The sequence below is a fragment of the Triticum urartu genome, chromosome 1 (genome assembly GCF_003073215.2).
Source record: "Triticum urartu cultivar G1812 chromosome 1, Tu2.1, whole genome shotgun sequence".
In the NCBI taxonomy this organism is placed as follows: domain Eukaryota; kingdom Viridiplantae; phylum Streptophyta; class Magnoliopsida; order Poales; family Poaceae; genus Triticum; species Triticum urartu.
The window spans coordinates 367,310,265-367,326,834 of record NC_053022.1 but is presented as its reverse complement, the minus strand read 5'-3'; the positions used below and the strand labels follow the sequence as shown (position 1 = coordinate 367,326,834).

The 16,570-nt window shown below is 45.7% G+C and overlaps 2 protein-coding genes across 2 annotated transcripts; both read left to right on the top strand.

The window, feature by feature from the left end:
• Positions 1-249: 249 nt before the first annotated feature.
• LOC125533785 (serine carboxypeptidase-like 34) lies at positions 250-2,637 on the top strand. Its single transcript, XM_048697139.1, has 11 exons — positions 250-541; positions 586-606; positions 673-742; positions 851-946; positions 1,068-1,132; positions 1,237-1,325; positions 1,405-1,683; positions 1,787-1,923; positions 2,020-2,115; positions 2,226-2,331; positions 2,469-2,637. Exons 1-11 carry the CDS (start codon positions 250-252, stop codon positions 2,616-2,618), a joined length of 1,401 nt encoding a protein of 466 aa, XP_048553096.1. The 3' UTR covers positions 2,619-2,637.
• An 8,495-nt stretch (positions 2,638-11,132) lies between these two features.
• Positions 11,133-15,355, top strand: LOC125533774 (myb family transcription factor MOF1-like). The gene is made up of 6 exons (XM_048697132.1): positions 11,133-11,507; positions 11,659-11,735; positions 11,832-11,874; positions 12,431-12,599; positions 14,137-14,482; positions 14,717-15,355. Exons 1-6 carry the CDS (start codon positions 11,369-11,371, stop codon positions 15,002-15,004), a joined length of 1,062 nt encoding a protein of 353 aa, XP_048553089.1. The 5' UTR covers positions 11,133-11,368; the 3' UTR covers positions 15,005-15,355.
• The last annotated feature ends 1,215 nt before the right edge of the window (positions 15,356-16,570 follow it).

Here is a 16,570-nt window from a genome sequence, read left to right as displayed (position 1 = left end):
CATATCTTTAAAGTCGCTGAATAAAATTTAGTAGTAAAAAAAAGTTGCTGAACAAGAACTATATCTAGTAATTAAGTACTGTAGTTCTGAAGAAGGGAGAACCAGGCCAACGAGAAAATGCTGAAGCCGGCCAAGGACTTGATCTACTTGTCTCTGCACTCCAGACACAGGTTCTGTACTATAAATACTTCATTCCAATGCCCAACTTTCCTACAACCCCAAGCGAAACGAGCTAACAAACCTTAAACCATGGAGGTCTCCACCCAGGTCTTGCTACTTGTGTCCGCTGCACTGGCACTCTGTCGTGCAGCTGCAGCACGGCCTGACAGTGCAACAGCAAACCTTGACGCAGCCACAATGGCCGCGCAAGAACTTGACCGCGTCGCGTCGCTGCCGGGGGCGCCGAGCTACTCATATGCGTTCAAGCACTACTCCGGGTATGTCACGACCGATGAGCAACTCGGCAAGGCGCTGTTCTATTGGTTCTTTGAGGCTATGGAGAAGCCTGACGAGAAGCCACTGGTCCTATGGTTAAATGGAGGTTGCTAACTAATTAACTAACTGTATTTTTCCTTGAAAATTCAGAAAACTTCATGGGAGAAAGATGTATGTAATGTAGCTGTACATTGTGTGCTTTTGCAAAATTTGCAGGACCTGGGTGTTCTTCCGTCGGGTTTGGTCAGGCGCAGGAGCTCGGGCCATTTCTTGTGAAGAAAGATGTGCCTGAGCTGGAGCTCAATCCGTATGCCTGGAACCAAGGCAAGTGCAAACCAAGACTAACATGTTATACTTACAAACAATTTTCATACCAATGGAAGCATGCATAGCTTACTGTCAGATGAACTTTCAGCTGCCAACTTGCTGTTCCTGGACTCTCCAGCGGGTGTTGGATTTTCATACACGAACACGTCCTTCGAAATAGATCCACCGGGAGACAATTCCACGGGTATGCAACACAGATATATGTTTCCTCTTCCATATAAAAACAAGGAAGGGATTTCTTGCCAAGATAACATGACATTTCTTTCATCCTTTGTAGCACACGGTTCATACGCTTTCCTCGTCAGGTGGTTTCAGAGGTTCCCCCAGCACAAAATGAAAGAGTTCTACATAGCCGGAGAGAGCTATGCAGGTTTGCCACCTTATTCATAGATAGCTAGATGGTACTAGTAGATACGTACTCTACTCATAATCTGATTTTTGCTCATTGTAATTCTCTTGCGACTCGATCGCTAGGACATTACATTCCCCAACTTGCCAATCTCATCGTGGACGAGAACAAGAAAGCCTCCAGAGAAAACTACATCAACTTCAAAGGCATCCTGGTACACACATGCAGCTATAATAAGTCTCAAGAATGTTAGCACTTAGCAGTAACTTATAACTAATCAAAATGAAGTGCAGATCGGGAACGCGTACATGGACGGGGACACGGACCTGCAGGGGATCGTCGACTCGTCGTGGCACCACGCCATCATCTCCGACACGCTCTACGCGACCTACCTGAGGTCCTGCAACTTCAGCGCGGAGGTCCTGTCTCGCGAGTGCGAGGTGGCCATGGGCCAGTTCAACGTCCTCCACGACCTCATCGACATCTACAGCCTCTACGCCCCCAACTGCGAGCGCGGGTACCCGGACTTCAACACCTCCTTCTCGCCGCAGATCGGACCGACCACCAGCCGTGTAAGCAAAGCGTCCTCCTTGGCCTCAGCGTAAAGAGATTCAGCCATTTTCGTCTCCTGATCGACCGGTCCGCGTGATCAATCTGCTCATGCACAAAAAACAGTTCGATCTTCTCAGGATACCGATGGGCTACGACCCGTGCACGCAGACGTACGCCACCGAGTATCTGAACCGCGAGGACGTGCAGAGGGCTCTGCACGCCAACACCACGGGCGTGTCCTACCCCTACTCTCTTTGCCGGTAACTTTTCTCCTCCTAGCTGAAATGCTTGGACTCGGGATCATGTCATTTCGGTGGCTGAACTGAAATACTGAATATTGTTCCGCTTGTTTGCAGCGACTCTATCAACGTTCTGTGGCACGATTCGGACAAGACGGTGCTTCCGATCGTCAAGAAGCTCGCACAGGAGGGCCTCCGCATATGGATCTTCAGGTAGGGCATCTGACTTGTATTTTTGCCTTTAGGTTTTGTCTTCGCCTATAGAAGTTCAAGGTGGAAATAAATACTTGGTGTCATTTTCCGTTGCTCTTTCGGCTGTGCAGCGGCGACACGGATGGGAGGATCCCTACGACGTCGACGAGGTACACGCTGAAGAAGCTCGGCCTGCCCATCAAGGAGGACTGGTCGCCGTGGTTCACTCACAAGCAGGTACTGCTGCTGTTTTAACTAATTGGACAATCCCATCGACCAGTTGCTTCCAATTGGTTGCTAAACAACCTTATCAGATCTTGTATAGTAGTATGTCGTTATCTCACACGTTACATTTGTGTGTTTTTTGGTTGCAGGTTGGTGGATGGAGTGTGGTGTACGATGGCCTGACATTTGTCACGGTGAGAGGCGCCGGGCACATGGTGCCAACCTCGCGGCCCGAGCAGGCGCTTCAGCTCTTCGAGCACTTCCTCGCCAACCGCAACCTCCCCTCCAAGCCCTTCTAGAAAATATATGCCATGGTTGATTCGCACGTTTCCTGAATAAGACCTGGACGGACGTGGTTGATTTCATGGTTGTGTTACTAGCTAGCTCTGCTCTGCTCTCTACGCTGCCTCTAGTTTCTAATCCAGCGGGATCTAGGATGGATTTCATTGCAAAACACAACTTGTAGAATTTGTGGATTTTGTTGCCAAGATCAGAGGATGGACGGTGTTTTACTGGCTATGATGCGGGCATGCGAAACCGAGATCAATGAACCCATCCAACGCTCTGACCATTAATTCCAACGTGATTGGCACAACGGGCTAGGATAGGATCGTGCGGTACAAGTGCTTCTGCATCCACGATGCCATCGGCCAGAATCATGTGGCGTCTTACCTGCCAAACAAGGGGGAGGCAAAAGAACAGCCGAAAAGTTCCAGGCGCTGCAGCATGCCATTTGCCATGGAGTCGCCATGCATGCACCGATCGCCTTTTTTCCTTGTTCCGGGCGACGGCAGAGAGAGACAGGCAGAGCGCAGGGGATTGAGCTCACGAACACGATGCCATGTGAAACGAAACGAAATGAAATGAATTCTGACTTGATTTCTGGGGTGTCGGCGGCTCCGGCTTTACCATATCAATCTACCGTGGCTGAGGTGGGCGACGGAGGGGAGAGAGACGAGCGTGGGTCGATCGCAGCGGGGCAGAGACCCGCGCCGGAGTGTTGAATGAGCCCCTGTTCCGGCTGTTCCCCTTCTCCCGTGCAATCATGCTTCTGATCTCTGATCGGCTGCCTCATTTCATTTGGGCTCCGGTCAGCAGGCCAGGTGCAGTCGTCTCACATGGCTACACTAGCCATGGTGCGAAAATCAACGGTCCAGACGCAAAAAGACAGATCACGAATGCTGCACGTATGTACGACCGCGAGGCGGCTGTGGGGGCCAACTGACTGCCTCTCACGCCGGCCGGCCGATCTCACTTAATTGGTGATTTTAGATGTCGAACAAAGAAAAAACACCGCAACACCTCGTACCACAAAATCCATATATAAAAACAATTTAAACATGTGAATGCAAAAAAAAAAAATGCATGCAAAACAAAAGATATGCATCAACAAATTTCTACTTATCAGCAAACCATTAATATACTAGATCGCCAGCGGCCGCTTGTACCCTGCACCAAGCATACTAGGGTTTCTCCTGCCTCCCGCCAGCATTCTCACCGGTCTACCTCGTCTTATGTGGCCTTAGGACCATAAAGCGCAGTGTATCCCGGCTCTTGCCTCCGTTTTTTATCGTTTTGATTTTTTCTTTAGTTTTGCTAGAGTTTGTGTCCTGCTCACATATGTGAGGCGACGGCGGCGGCTCTCTGTAGATGGAATAAGATCTTCCCCGCCTAGCCCCATTTCAGTGGTGTTTCTAATATCGTCGGAGAGCATGTGGAGGTTTGTCTCCGGCTGATCTCGTGGGATTCGGTCAGCGTTCGTCTTTGATGGATCCACGTGGATTTGGTCTTCGTTGATCTGTCTTCGTGTGTCTACATGTTAGGTTCCTCCGATCTATACTTCTCTTCTTCTGCAGCGGTTGTTGTTCTGGTGCGCTAGTCCTATGGAGTCTTAGCACGACGACTTTTTGACTGTTTACTACAACAAGATTTAATTGCGCGGCTCTAATAAGGTACTGCCAATGATGGCGGCGCGCCTTCGACTCACTCCAGTGGTTGCAGTCGTCGCTAGGTGGTCTACGGACATGGATGTGTTTTTTACTTTTGGTGTTCTTTATACTACCTTAACAGCCGATGAATACTACATCGGAAGTTTCCCTCGCAAAATTGAACATAGTATGCAACATAATAAGTTTACACAACAATGCAATAACACATTTGCAACATGAAGCAATCCCTTGCAGCGGACACCAACAATACTTGTATTGTTTGTCTGCATGCAACAAAACATATTTGTGCTTGCAACATATCGGAACAACATGTGCAACATAAAACAATCTCAAAAACTGCTAACCTCACACGATCCACATCTGAGACACCAACCTCGCAGCTCAGTTTTGTCGATGACGTATTTGGATCATCAAAGCCACCCATCACTAGATCTACAAGTCCAAACCCATCAAACACTCCGGTGCACCATCTTCCGCAAACTCAAAGGCAAGAAGAACTCTTTCAAGGCTCAACGGTGCGGGTCTAATACCTCTTTGTTTATCTACACACGGAGGAGGGGCCCTTGTGGAAGATAAGGTAATGATTTCGTCATAGAGTAAGAGAAGAAGACACGCAAGAGTAGCACCATGACCAAAAGAGGCAGTATGGAGGAGTTAGGTAGGTAGCATTACCATTCTATGACATTAACCGAGTGGAGTTTCTCTGGAACTATGTATCACCACGAGCTTCTTAAATTTTCGCTCTTTACATGGGGTACACATGTTATTTATATTTTTTAGGCCACGTTTGAAGCAAAAAAAATGTAGAAATTTGGGAGGAGTGGATTCCTATAGGAAAATTTGTACGGGGTTATTTGGATCAAAGGAATGGCTCACCCAAATTCTTATGGAACGGGGTAAACAATAGGAATTTTGGAGGAAAACTACCATGAGGTAATACATTATGTTTTTCTTCTCCTTTTATCAGTTCATGCGGTTTTTCTTATATGGTATCAGGGATTTCGTTACCGGACAGAAAATTTAAGTTACCACCCGGTAACCATGTCTCTTTGTAGCCCATGAGAAAACGACTTTCCGAGCAAAAGATACCAACTTTTTTTTTATTTTGAATGGATTTTGGGCTGATTTAAAATTCACTCAAAACAATGGTGTGGTATCCTTCCCATATTTTCTGGTTATCATGCTGCCCCACGAGAAAAACAAAACAGCATTTGGAAGCCAAAACCTTGTGTTGTATCCAGACGACAGTTTGAGAGAATTCATGTACTCCCTCCTTCCCATATTCTTGGATGTATTAGTACTCAACACGAAAATTGGCGCAGTTTAATTGTTATTGAGCCATCGTACATGCGTTGAGAGGTAGGCATCCATGAGAGACCCAACGAGATTTTTTTTCTCTTTTCAAAAAAATAGGGACGGTTAGCGGTTAATGTAACTAAACGAGAGAGAAAAAAAAGGATATGCGCCTTAGATTATGGGATTGCATGCGCAAACTTACATTATGGGATTGCACGAAGACTTCCCTATGGTCATTGACATAAACAAGCCGGCTCCAGTGAGCGGAGTCTGGTGGTAATAGTGGTCGTTTATTGGTCTAAGGACCTCGATGTAATTTTTACTATGTTTGACGTGCTTTGTACTTCTTATGAACTTTTATAATATATTCAGATCATTTTCACCCACAAAAAACTTCATTAAATTTGAGCAAGTTTACACAAAAATATATCAACATGTGCAACAACAAGTTTGCTTCTTTAGATTTATTATGAAATATGTTTTTATATTATATATATTTGTTACTGAAGATCTTAGCAGATACTCCCTCCGTAAAATGATACCTTTTTTGACACTGCCATGGACTCTACCGAGGGAGTATTTTTTAGACTTGATCAGACATTAAAAGCCCCGCAAAAGAAAATTTTAAAAGTTTGATTTAAGACAATCCTAGAACTTTAGTTATTTTGAAACAGAGGAAGTGCTCCATACATTTGCTTGGTCAGAGCTCGATGATGTGTCGCACAGAAGGAAAATGGTCCGGCAAAACCTTTCTCCTCCGTCAAATTTTCAGGTCTCAAGTAAGTATGCATGCAGCATCCCCTACGTCATGCTATAAGCACAGTATAAGCAAACTGTAGATATGTATGGACGTACGTAGGTGGACGGCAAAGAGAATCAGAGTGTGGTAACTGGGAAGTGCGTGCGCAGGTCATGATGCGCCGCATGATCCGCTCGGTTTGCCCTGCACGCCATGATGGTAAGACCGATGTTCTGCTGCTCCACTGCTGGCTGGCTCTCTATCCCTGTCAGCCACTGGGGACTTCAAAGAAATCAAACCAGCATATGCGAAAGCTTCGGCAGGATGGACCAATGCTTACCAGGGATAGTTAGATTACTCTTTTTCTTCATACAATGAACCATGCGGAATCAGGGTTTGTCTGGAATGTAGGAATATTAAGTCTCATGACAGAGTATATTAAAGGGAATCCAAAGGTCGGGAATGTATCATTCGTGCTCGTCAGTTTGAAGGCTGCTAGTCCTGGATTTGGAAGGGTGATTGCTTGCCTTCTAATGAGGATGGCAATCAAGAACAAAAGTGAAAAGATGGACTCGGACCTGCATCCTCAAGAAGAAGTCACTCAAGCGCAAAGGTAAGAAGAATGACGTCATTGGAAAGGCGCACACGGCTGCTTGATGAAAGATCTTTGGTCTCTCGGCTCGTCATCATAGTTTGGGTCGTTACTATGGTTTTGCTTGCACATTGTTTTTTGTGAGGTGTTCTCGTTAATGATCCTACTGTGTTGTACAAGTGTCAACGGTTGCGGTTGTTGATTGTTGGGAGAGTTTGATGGGTTGCATTTGTAGCCGTGCGGTTTCATACTTACTGAGTAGTTCTATGATCAAATTGTATCCGATTTTTCATAAAATTGGACAATTCTATTCTTAGTTAATCGATAAGACAAAACTTTTACATCCATTAAAAAATATATTTGGTAACACCTTGAAGAAATCTCAGGAATTTTTCTTTGGGTAGGTCCATGCTATGTCTGTTGTAACACAACAGAAAATTTCCAAGATTTCTACCTTTTCTCTGTAAAACCTACATAGGTCCAGTTTACAAAAAGAACATCTATAGGTTGATCCTCGCCATATTGTGGTGCACCATCTTTGTCAAGGCTTTGTTGCAAAAGTATTGCAACATAGTGGCAGGTGTTTTCCCCTCGTTTTTATAGTATTTATGCCAATGATGTCCACATCATGTACTCAGCTCCTAAGTAGTATTTTAATAAAATTGTGATTGTCCATTTTTTTTTGCAAAAACGCCAAGGCTTAACACAAACTGTTAACAAAACATCCTTATAGAAATTGAAGAAAACATTCAAATTCTTGGCGGTCCCAAAGTCTTCTTCCTCCTGCATCCATGGCGTCATGCCATGAGCAAAACTCAATGTCGTCTATGGGCCTCCGTCTCGGTGGAGCAAACTTGTTTAAACCCCAAAGCTTATAAAACCAATGGCTGGGATGTCGTCCATGTAGACTTGAAGACTCTGGTGGCCACGATCTGCATAACAGATCGTCGCCCCGGGAAAAAGAACCCAACGAAGAGGGCCTCTGGAACGTCCCAGTTCCGGCCAAATGGAGTCGGAGAACACAAACTTCACACGCTCCCCGATGAGACCGAGCCTGACCAACCTTCGTAGGTCGGAACCAGAGGCGAAGGACCAAAACATACAACCATATTGCGCTCCACAGGACAACGCGACCGAGACAAACCTACAGAAGAAAACACCAGACCCGGAGAACCAGATATAAGGACACACTATCCTCCACGCATCTTCTGGTGATACAAAGAAGCATCACTCAAATGGGGACGAGGCAGGGATACTTTATTCCACGGCGGTGACGACATCATCATCTCGCCACCACCGAACGGAGACCTACCTAATACCCTAAGAGAAGGAAACTCCGGCTCCCATTGGGCCTCCCCGCACACCCTCACCAGCAAGCCGATGGAGGAGGATGATGGCTAGGGGGACCCTATATCGCTATTGGGGCTGGGTTAGTTCTGCCCATATAAACTGTTGTAATAAGTTTGTATAAATTTATGATTGTTGCATCCAAGGAAGTAGAGGCTTGAAGGTTTTGGCCTACTTTTTAAAAGGAAAAAACTACTAAGGTGTTTATTGCAGAGAAAGTATAAAAGTATCACAAGGAATTATATAGGAATCTTGGAGGTCATGTCCCACTTATTCAAGGGGTTTTGTAAACAGTTTAGAGCATCTTCAACCTTAATGAGCTAATTCAAGTCCCTATACGTCTGTGGATGTGTCCTGTCAGTGATCGAGGGCGTCCGTTTTGGGCCTCCATTTGTGCATGCATGCAACCATATCCACTGCATCCTCCCTAAATTGTCAGGTCAAATGCATGTGATTGGTCGGGATGAAGAAAGAGAGAGGAAAAATGAATAAATAAAGAGAAAAGGTGGTTTGGGATGGACGGATCCTACGTGGAGGGATGCCCGGACATCTCTATATCCTCCCGAAACTACTGTACACACGATGAATTAGCGGACGAAAAGCGCACGACATTGATGATCAACGGCTGTTGCCCACTGAAAGAAAGAGATGCATGGCTGCAAGTTCTTGTCGTGCATGAATCGGCCGCCAACTATCGTCCATCTAGCAGTGCTCATATCCTCCCCATACTTGGTGTGGCTATGGGGATTTATGGATAGCCGGGGCAATGACGACAAAATGGGGGTCCAGTTGAGTGACTTTTTTCTTCTTCTCTCTCATGTTGTATAAATAGGCTTAATTTGGGGTAGAAAAGTAATCACGGTGTTTATCCAAAATTGCTTGTCAAAATGAGGTTAATTTCTGCCATTTACTAAGTGAATTATGAATATTTTGAACGGTGTTTTCTAGAAACTTTGAAACTTTTGACCAGAGTTTTATTGGAAACTTTGAAACTTTTGGCCAGAGTTTTATTGAAATCCTTAATAAGTGGTTTTATCATAAAGTGTTTGTTAAATTGTACTCAATTTTTACCAGTTTACTCAATAGAGAATAAACTTAGTATGTTCATTTTCTTCTATAGACCTTCACAAAAAAGAAGCATTTTGGTTGCATTTGTACTTTGGGTTGATGATGTGGACTCTTAGGACAGAGAAAATGACCTGATACTGCCCATGTGGCGGCCACTATGGGTGGGGGAAGTGTTGTCGGTATTGAGCATTGAGGGGGTATTTTGGTCGGTTTTGGGGTCAAGGGGAGTAATCCGAAATTGGCAAAGAGTTGTGGAGGGTAATACAAACTTATCTAATTATCATTTCAAAGGATCTACTTTACATAAAATTTCAATTTTTATATTTGACTAAAATTTCAAAATTTATTTATCAACCTTTTTTCAGATTAGCTGACTTCACCTTTGCTTCTCCCAATTGTTATGTTTTCTTTTGTAATGACTCATTTTCCTGATTGATTTTTCAATCTTCTATGATTGCTGAGCTCCCACGAAATCACTGCCACATCATCGTTAAAACTACCTTGAGTGCGCAAGCCGCTTGCCGAATCTTGAGAATTTTGACATCTAGAAGCCAAAAAATTCTGTAATAAAATCGACTGTCGAAACCTAGACATTTTGCAATAGTGACTAGTGAGGGACAAAAAATGGCTTCTATTTCATTCCTGTCACTATTTATGCCTCGTTTCAGTTTTCTACGACCTCCGTTTGTTTTAGAGGACAAGGCCTTGGTTTTATTTCATATCTTGTTAATCTGACAATATACAAGGCATGGGAAACCCAAGGATGAAGCCAGGCAGATATTACTTGCACCATCGTCAATACTAAGCAGCATCGACTGATTAGTTAACTGGTGTCAATGGTGTTAACTTGATCTGTGGTGGTCTCGTTGATCCTTGCTGCACCAACAACTTTTCAGACTGGAGACGATCGATATTGAATGCTGAGTGTAGCAGACTGCAATCAAGCCGCATCCAACGCAGTGTTTGCCGGTATGTGATGTACTTACTCTCAGCATTACCATGTAAAAACCCACAGTAACTTGTCTCATAACCCAGGCTCAAAAAAAGACCAACCAGAGGCGCGCACTGTAGAACTCTGCGGCGAGTCAGGCATGCAAAAGGAATTTTCACGAGCGCCCGCCCAACAAACCCGCACTGTTTGCCGCCCACGAGATCGACCTGCATTTTCTACCCACTAGGATGGATGACAAACAAGATGAGCACCACTTCAGTGGTTCTTGGACACTTTCTGTTCTTGTTTTGACTACTGAACATCGTTCATGCATGCTCTCTCCACTCTCAAGTTTACATTGGGGGGCATCGATGTCCGAATCTCTTTGCCCTGCGCTGGCGATGTTGCGCTCGTGGATTGGGCTCTTATAAGTATTCGGTTAATGGCGTGTTAATCCCGGGTACTGGTGCTACTATGTACTAGGAACACATTCTGCAGTGAGTTCAGATGGACCGAGGGAGGAGCAAGCGAGGCGAGGCGCGGCAGGGCAGGCGGGTGTCAGCGGCGAGGTACTTGGGCATGCAGCATGCTTCCCTTTCCTCGCGTCCTGTTGTGTGCTTGGGGTCAACACCTCTGCCCCAAGCTCATAATTATCCCCCCTCTGCGGCAAATGGCATGATCACATCTGAAGACGCCTGAGCAGCTGTTTCGTCTCCGACCTTTTGTCTCTTCCTCCCCCCCCCCCCCCCCCCCCCCCCAGCCCCTCTATCCATGCCTCTCTCGAATACGTAATACAGACACATACCTCTCTAGGCCCCGCCAAATGCATCAACTACACATTCACACATGTTACATCACGTACCCCATTGATCTAAAAATCCCCTCTCACACACACACACACATTTCTCTGTCATGCAAGGAACAAACTGCACTGGTTATTTATGGAGAACCTCCTCGCTTTGTCGAGCGCTGGAGTTCATATGCAAGTTTTGGTCCCATGCGTGCAGGTGCAAGGGTCTGTGTAGACTAGAGTGAGACTAGAGTGCTGCCTGGTAGTAGTGCCTAGCTAGCTAGCTCTGAAGAGTGAAGAAGCCAGACTTGTTTCCAATCCAAGGTGATCTTGGGACATGACAATGGCGGCCGGGAGAGATCAGAGGGTGGAAGGGGTGAGGCAGTACAACAGGTCCAAGGTGCCCCGCCTGAGATGGACGCCCGATCTCCACCGCTGCTTCGTCCACGCCATACACACTCTTGGAGGCCAGTACAGTACGTATAGGCAGCAAGCATGCCCCTCTAAGCTCACTTCATCTCTTTGCTTTGCTTGCTTTCTCTCTCGTTTGTGCTGTGTTCAAGCTTGGCTAGGTGTTGCTAATTATCTGCTGTTATTTTGCTTGTGCAATGCGTGCGGATGATTCAGGGGCTACACCTAAGAGGGTTTTGCAGCTGATGGGGGTGGCAGGGCTCACCATATCTCATGTCAAGAGCCATCTACAGGTTTGCATGCGCTTGACGATGCTTACTGGTCTTCTTATACAATGTTATCCTCTCTTGCTGTGTGGTTGATATGCGGTGCGTGCTTGTTAAAAACAGATGTACAGGAACATGAGGGGTAATGATCTTGACATGATGCAAGGTATGCGCTACTAGTATGAGATGATTGATCATTTTCCTATAATCATCATCAAGTTTGGTTTGTGCTTTATCTATAAAGCGGGGCGAGAGCCTGTTTCTGAAGAATCGTCATGAACTTTTTACAGCGGGGCGAGAGCCTGTTTCTGAAGAATCGTCATGAACTTTTTACGAGATGATTAATCTTTTTCTTTGACAGGTTAATTAGGCTACCATGAGCTAGATTAGGCTATCCAACTAATGCTAACCTAATTAACCCGTCAAAGAAAACAACATGCAGTTTTCCTCTCTTCTGCTGACAACGCAACAATAAGCTAGCTGCTACACGAGAAGCACGTCATTAGGCTCATTCTCATGTCATAGATACATGTGCATGCATGCCTGGCACACTTCTAAACAGCCATCTGCACATTCTTTGTGTCCTAAAGAAAAGCCACAATTAATTAAATGGCAAGCAAAAAATGCTACAAGAAGGTGGTACTTTTATTCTCCATGCATGCATGCAGCAATGAGCCAAAAGCCTAAGCAGTTCTACCAATCTCTGTTCTTGTGATGGCCAGGCATTCAGCAAATGGATCAGGAGCACACATTCGCAGGAGGAAGCATGGAAGTTTGGACAGATATGCAGCAAGTTCATCATCATGGTGAGTACCGCGATGGACCCTATTGCCGGTGCCACTCTCCAAAGCATACAAAGGGGTCACTGCTCCACCACCCCCAACTGAAAAGGTCATTGCCTTTCCTCTCTCACTCTTTTGATCCATGTTTTGCCAATATCCCTAGCCCATCAGTCACATCATGAACCATTCCTTGATTCTTTCACCTCTTCCCCTCTCACATGACTAAATGAATGAATGCATGATGACAAGGGAACAGCAACACCTGTGTTGACACTGCACAAACTTTGCATTCCTTCTGCATGCTTGCTGCATGAGGGCTCCATCGCATGCATATTCCTACCTAGGATGCCTAGAGATGCATACTGTGCTCATGTTTGGTACATGGGCGTCTGCATGCCTACAAGTAGAAAGTGAGGTAGCTTTCAGAGACTGTAGTATACTGGCGCACTCTGGTAGGAATATCCAGAGTAAAGAATTATTGACCAGCCTACTTTGGTCACATCATCACTGCCTCTTTTTTCTCATTAGTATTTTAAAAAATTAATTTCCCTTTAGAAACTATACTATTGGTTTAGCTTACATTTCTTTCCAAAATTTATGGCTTCACTCAGCTCCCTAGATAATCATATCTGAGATCCCTTTACCCTCAATCCAGTTTTTATAACCCAAAAAACGCTTCTGGAATTTTTCGAAAAAACTAACATATTTCTTTAAATTGGCATCAAATTGTTATACCTATTTTAACGGCGCTGACGAAAAAGTACTCCCTCCATTTCAAAATATTTGAAGTTTCAGGTTTCTCCTAAGTCAAGCATGTATAAGTGGTAAAGTCTATTGAAAAATATAGCAACATCTGAAACTCCAAATCAGTTTTTCATTAGATTCATAGTAAATCATATTTTCATACTGGTTAAAACTGTGTCTGCCATAGCTTGCCACAAAACTTGTTTAGGCTCGTCAAACTTTTAACGGTTTAAAAGTTATTAAAAAATATGAAATAAATATGGGAGCATCTCTCTAATGTAATAAGATGATCTCGCGGAGGGATTGTTAAAATATGCATTTATGTGTCCTCGGCAAAAATAACAAACATTTCAGCTCACTGCGACATAAATATATACTGAACTATTTTTTTCTTTCCAGGACACATACAATAGTATTTTTATAATCCCTCCGTTGGATCTTGTTATATTATAGATGTGATGTTTTAGCAGGATTTTTGAGAATATTTCGTATTGTATATATTTGATGTTGTAGATAATAATATATATTTTTATATACATGGTCAAACTTAAAGAAGTTTGACTTAGGACAACGATAGAATTTCAAATATTTCGAAACGGAGGGAGTAATATTTTTATGTTTACACAGTCGGCAAATTCCTTACCAGGCTCACCTCACCACTCAGGCATGTAAACTCTACCAACAAGTAATGGAATCACTATGTTGGTTATATTTGCAAACCTGGAGGCCAAAGGCCATGGAATAGACCTACTCTTTTCTGTTTTCTACTAATAACTATCTCACCGTACAATTTGAAAATATGACATTTTCAATATGTATCTGTGCTTAATAATCAACTAGCAATGGTATTACATTACGCGTTCCAAATTAAACTGAAGAAAAGTAATCATGCCACCATGCAGGCCATCCGAGATGGAGACCGCACACGAGGCAGGAGCGAGCCCCCAGGAAAACTTGGCCAGGGGCCAAGGAATATGCGAGAGGGACGTGACATCGGGCGCGTACGGCCTCGCCGCTGCAGGCCAAGCATACTACTACAACTCCCACTGCATGCAGACGACGACGACGACGCACGAGCAGGGCCACCACCTGCCGCCGCGCTCCCGGACATGGCAGCGCACACCTGCAGCAGGCGGTGGTGGCGAACAATCCGCTCGCCCCGGCTGCACGCCCGCGCCGCGGGAGACGGAGCGGGACCTCGCCGCGCCGAGGCGTGGTGGTGGTGGTGACCTCGCGCCCTACTGCGAGGTAGCATAGCCGTCTACTAGCCCGTCTCGTCTCGCTGAGCCCGGCCCACCGCTGCAAAAGCGCTTGGGACGAGTCGCATGCGCGAGCGGCGCGTGGATCCTTGTGGCCCATCGAGCCTCGCGTCGCCGGTCGCCATGCATGCCCTTGTACCAGTTGGTCGCTGGGTCGATCGATACGCGGCAGCGTGCGTGCGTGCGTGCACTGAGGCACTGACAGAAGTGCTGCGTTTTGCAGGAGCGGGGCGGCGAGCTAGTCCACGGTCACCACGGTATCGCGCCGGCGAGCCACAGAAGGCCGAGGGAGGCGGCGGCGGCGGAGCGGGCCGACGGCGGGCTGTCTCTGTCGTTGGCGCTGGAGCTGGACTCGGGGCGCCTCGGCGGGCGCAGCGTGGGGCAGTGCCGCGCCGACGTCAGCGAGCAGGGCAGCTTCCTGACGTCGTCGTCGGCGAGTCTCAGCGGCTCCTGCTCGGGGCGGTGCCGCGGCGGAGTTAGCCTGGACCTGTCCCTTTCGCTGTACAACTGACTCCGGCTAGCTAGCGAGGGATCGAAAGTATGTATGCGGGTTTCCAAGAGATGGCGTACGTATTGGTGTACCGATCCTCCTGTGTGTGTGTACATTTGGACGTTTGGAGCTTCACTCCGATGCAAATTTCCTCGCGGGCGGGCCGCGGTCACCGCGCGCGTGCACGTCGCGCACCGGCACTAGTGGCGCGTGCTCTGCTCCCCTGGGCTGCGGCTCCCCGCTCCCGCCCCGCGCTGTGGGCACGCAACACGTGGAGCGCGAGTTCCACCAGCATAGGGATAGCAATGGAAGAGAGGAGTGAAAATTATTTTTGCGGGTAAAGTGGGTATTTATTCCTCAAAAATAGCGTTACAGTCAGCTAATAGAAGCTCTTTGACACTCTCTGGAACCTAGTGCAATCAACAAGCGGTGCTACATCTAGATCTCTCTACATTTGTTAGACTATGAACAACACTATTTTGATTACGATATATTTTCAGCGAGACAAACCCACAAGCTACACGAGCTTCTTGATCTCTGTCATCAAATGTCCATAGGCAGACCGGTCAAGCGAATCATCCGTCAATGCAGCAATAGCAACTGAGTTATCTGACTGGATCACCATTGATAGATCAGAGCACTGCACACTCATAGATGAAAGCTGCTATACACACGACGAAATTGCAGACCACGCATGCACGATCCAATGTCGCAGCCCCAGCAGCGAGCGTACATGCAGAAGGCAATTTGTTTTTTCTGTTGGAGCAGTTTTAACATGGTCCCTCTTACCCCCTCTTTTCACATGAAAGGTAAGAGTATAAAATAGATCTTAGCCGTTGATCTCATCAATGAATGGCTTGATTGACTCTTACCATCTTACCTCACATGTAAAAAAAGGAGGTAAGAGGGACCATGTTAAAATTTGCCTTTCTGTTGACTGATGCATGCACAGTGTCGTTCACATGTTATCGTTCACATGTCGTGTAATCTGTGTCGTCTGTGAAGCCATTTCGCTCATAGATACCCCTTCAAGAATCATGCTAACCTCCGCTTTCAGGGCATCTTTACAATGGAACAAACATCTGTAAGCTCAGAAAATTACTGAGCTATCGGAGTTTCGGAGAACTATACGAGTGCCTGCCTCACCAGGCTCTTTCACGTAGTAGTTATAGTGGAAGAGAGGAGTAATTAGCTGGCCTTTCCTGTAAATCTCCTCTTTGTTTTTGTGAGGCCACGAAATCACTATATATAACAATAAAATAAAGGCACCCCTTGCGAAAAAAGGCACCCTTAGCAAAAGTCACTCATGTGACAAATGACGAAGTGGCCGACTTGTCGCAATTACAGAGTTTTGGTGAAATTTCTTTTCATACGCAGAGGAGATTGATGGGTCTACTAATGTTTTCTTTCATTGATTTAATTTTTTTAAATGATATATCTCTCATACTGTACGTCCAAATCACAAAATATTTTCACATTTGTGTTTCTAGCGTCGAGATCTTTTAGACTATATCTCATGTTGATAGGTTTCAACGAATTTTGTTGACAAAAGTTATGCTCTAAAACTGTCCAAATCTGTGCTTCAAA

Coding starts and splice junctions, on each gene's coding strand:
- LOC125533785 (XM_048697139.1), top strand. CDS start 250: ATGGAGGTCTCCACCCAGGTCTTGCTACTTGTGTCCGCTGCACTGGCA. Junction 743..850: donor CCTGAGCTGGAGCTCAATCC/GTATGCCTGGAA, acceptor ATGAACTTTCAG/CTGCCAACTTGCTGTTCCTG. Junction 1,924..2,019: donor TACCCCTACTCTCTTTGCCG/GTAACTTTTCTC, acceptor GCTTGTTTGCAG/CGACTCTATCAACGTTCTGT.
- LOC125533774 (XM_048697132.1), top strand. CDS start 11,369: ATGACAATGGCGGCCGGGAGAGATCAGAGGGTGGAAGGGGTGAGGCAG. Junction 12,600..14,136: donor CACCACCCCCAACTGAAAAG/GTCATTGCCTTT, acceptor GCCACCATGCAG/GCCATCCGAGATGGAGACCG. Junction 14,483..14,716: donor ACCTCGCGCCCTACTGCGAG/GTAGCATAGCCG, acceptor TGCGTTTTGCAG/GAGCGGGGCGGCGAGCTAGT.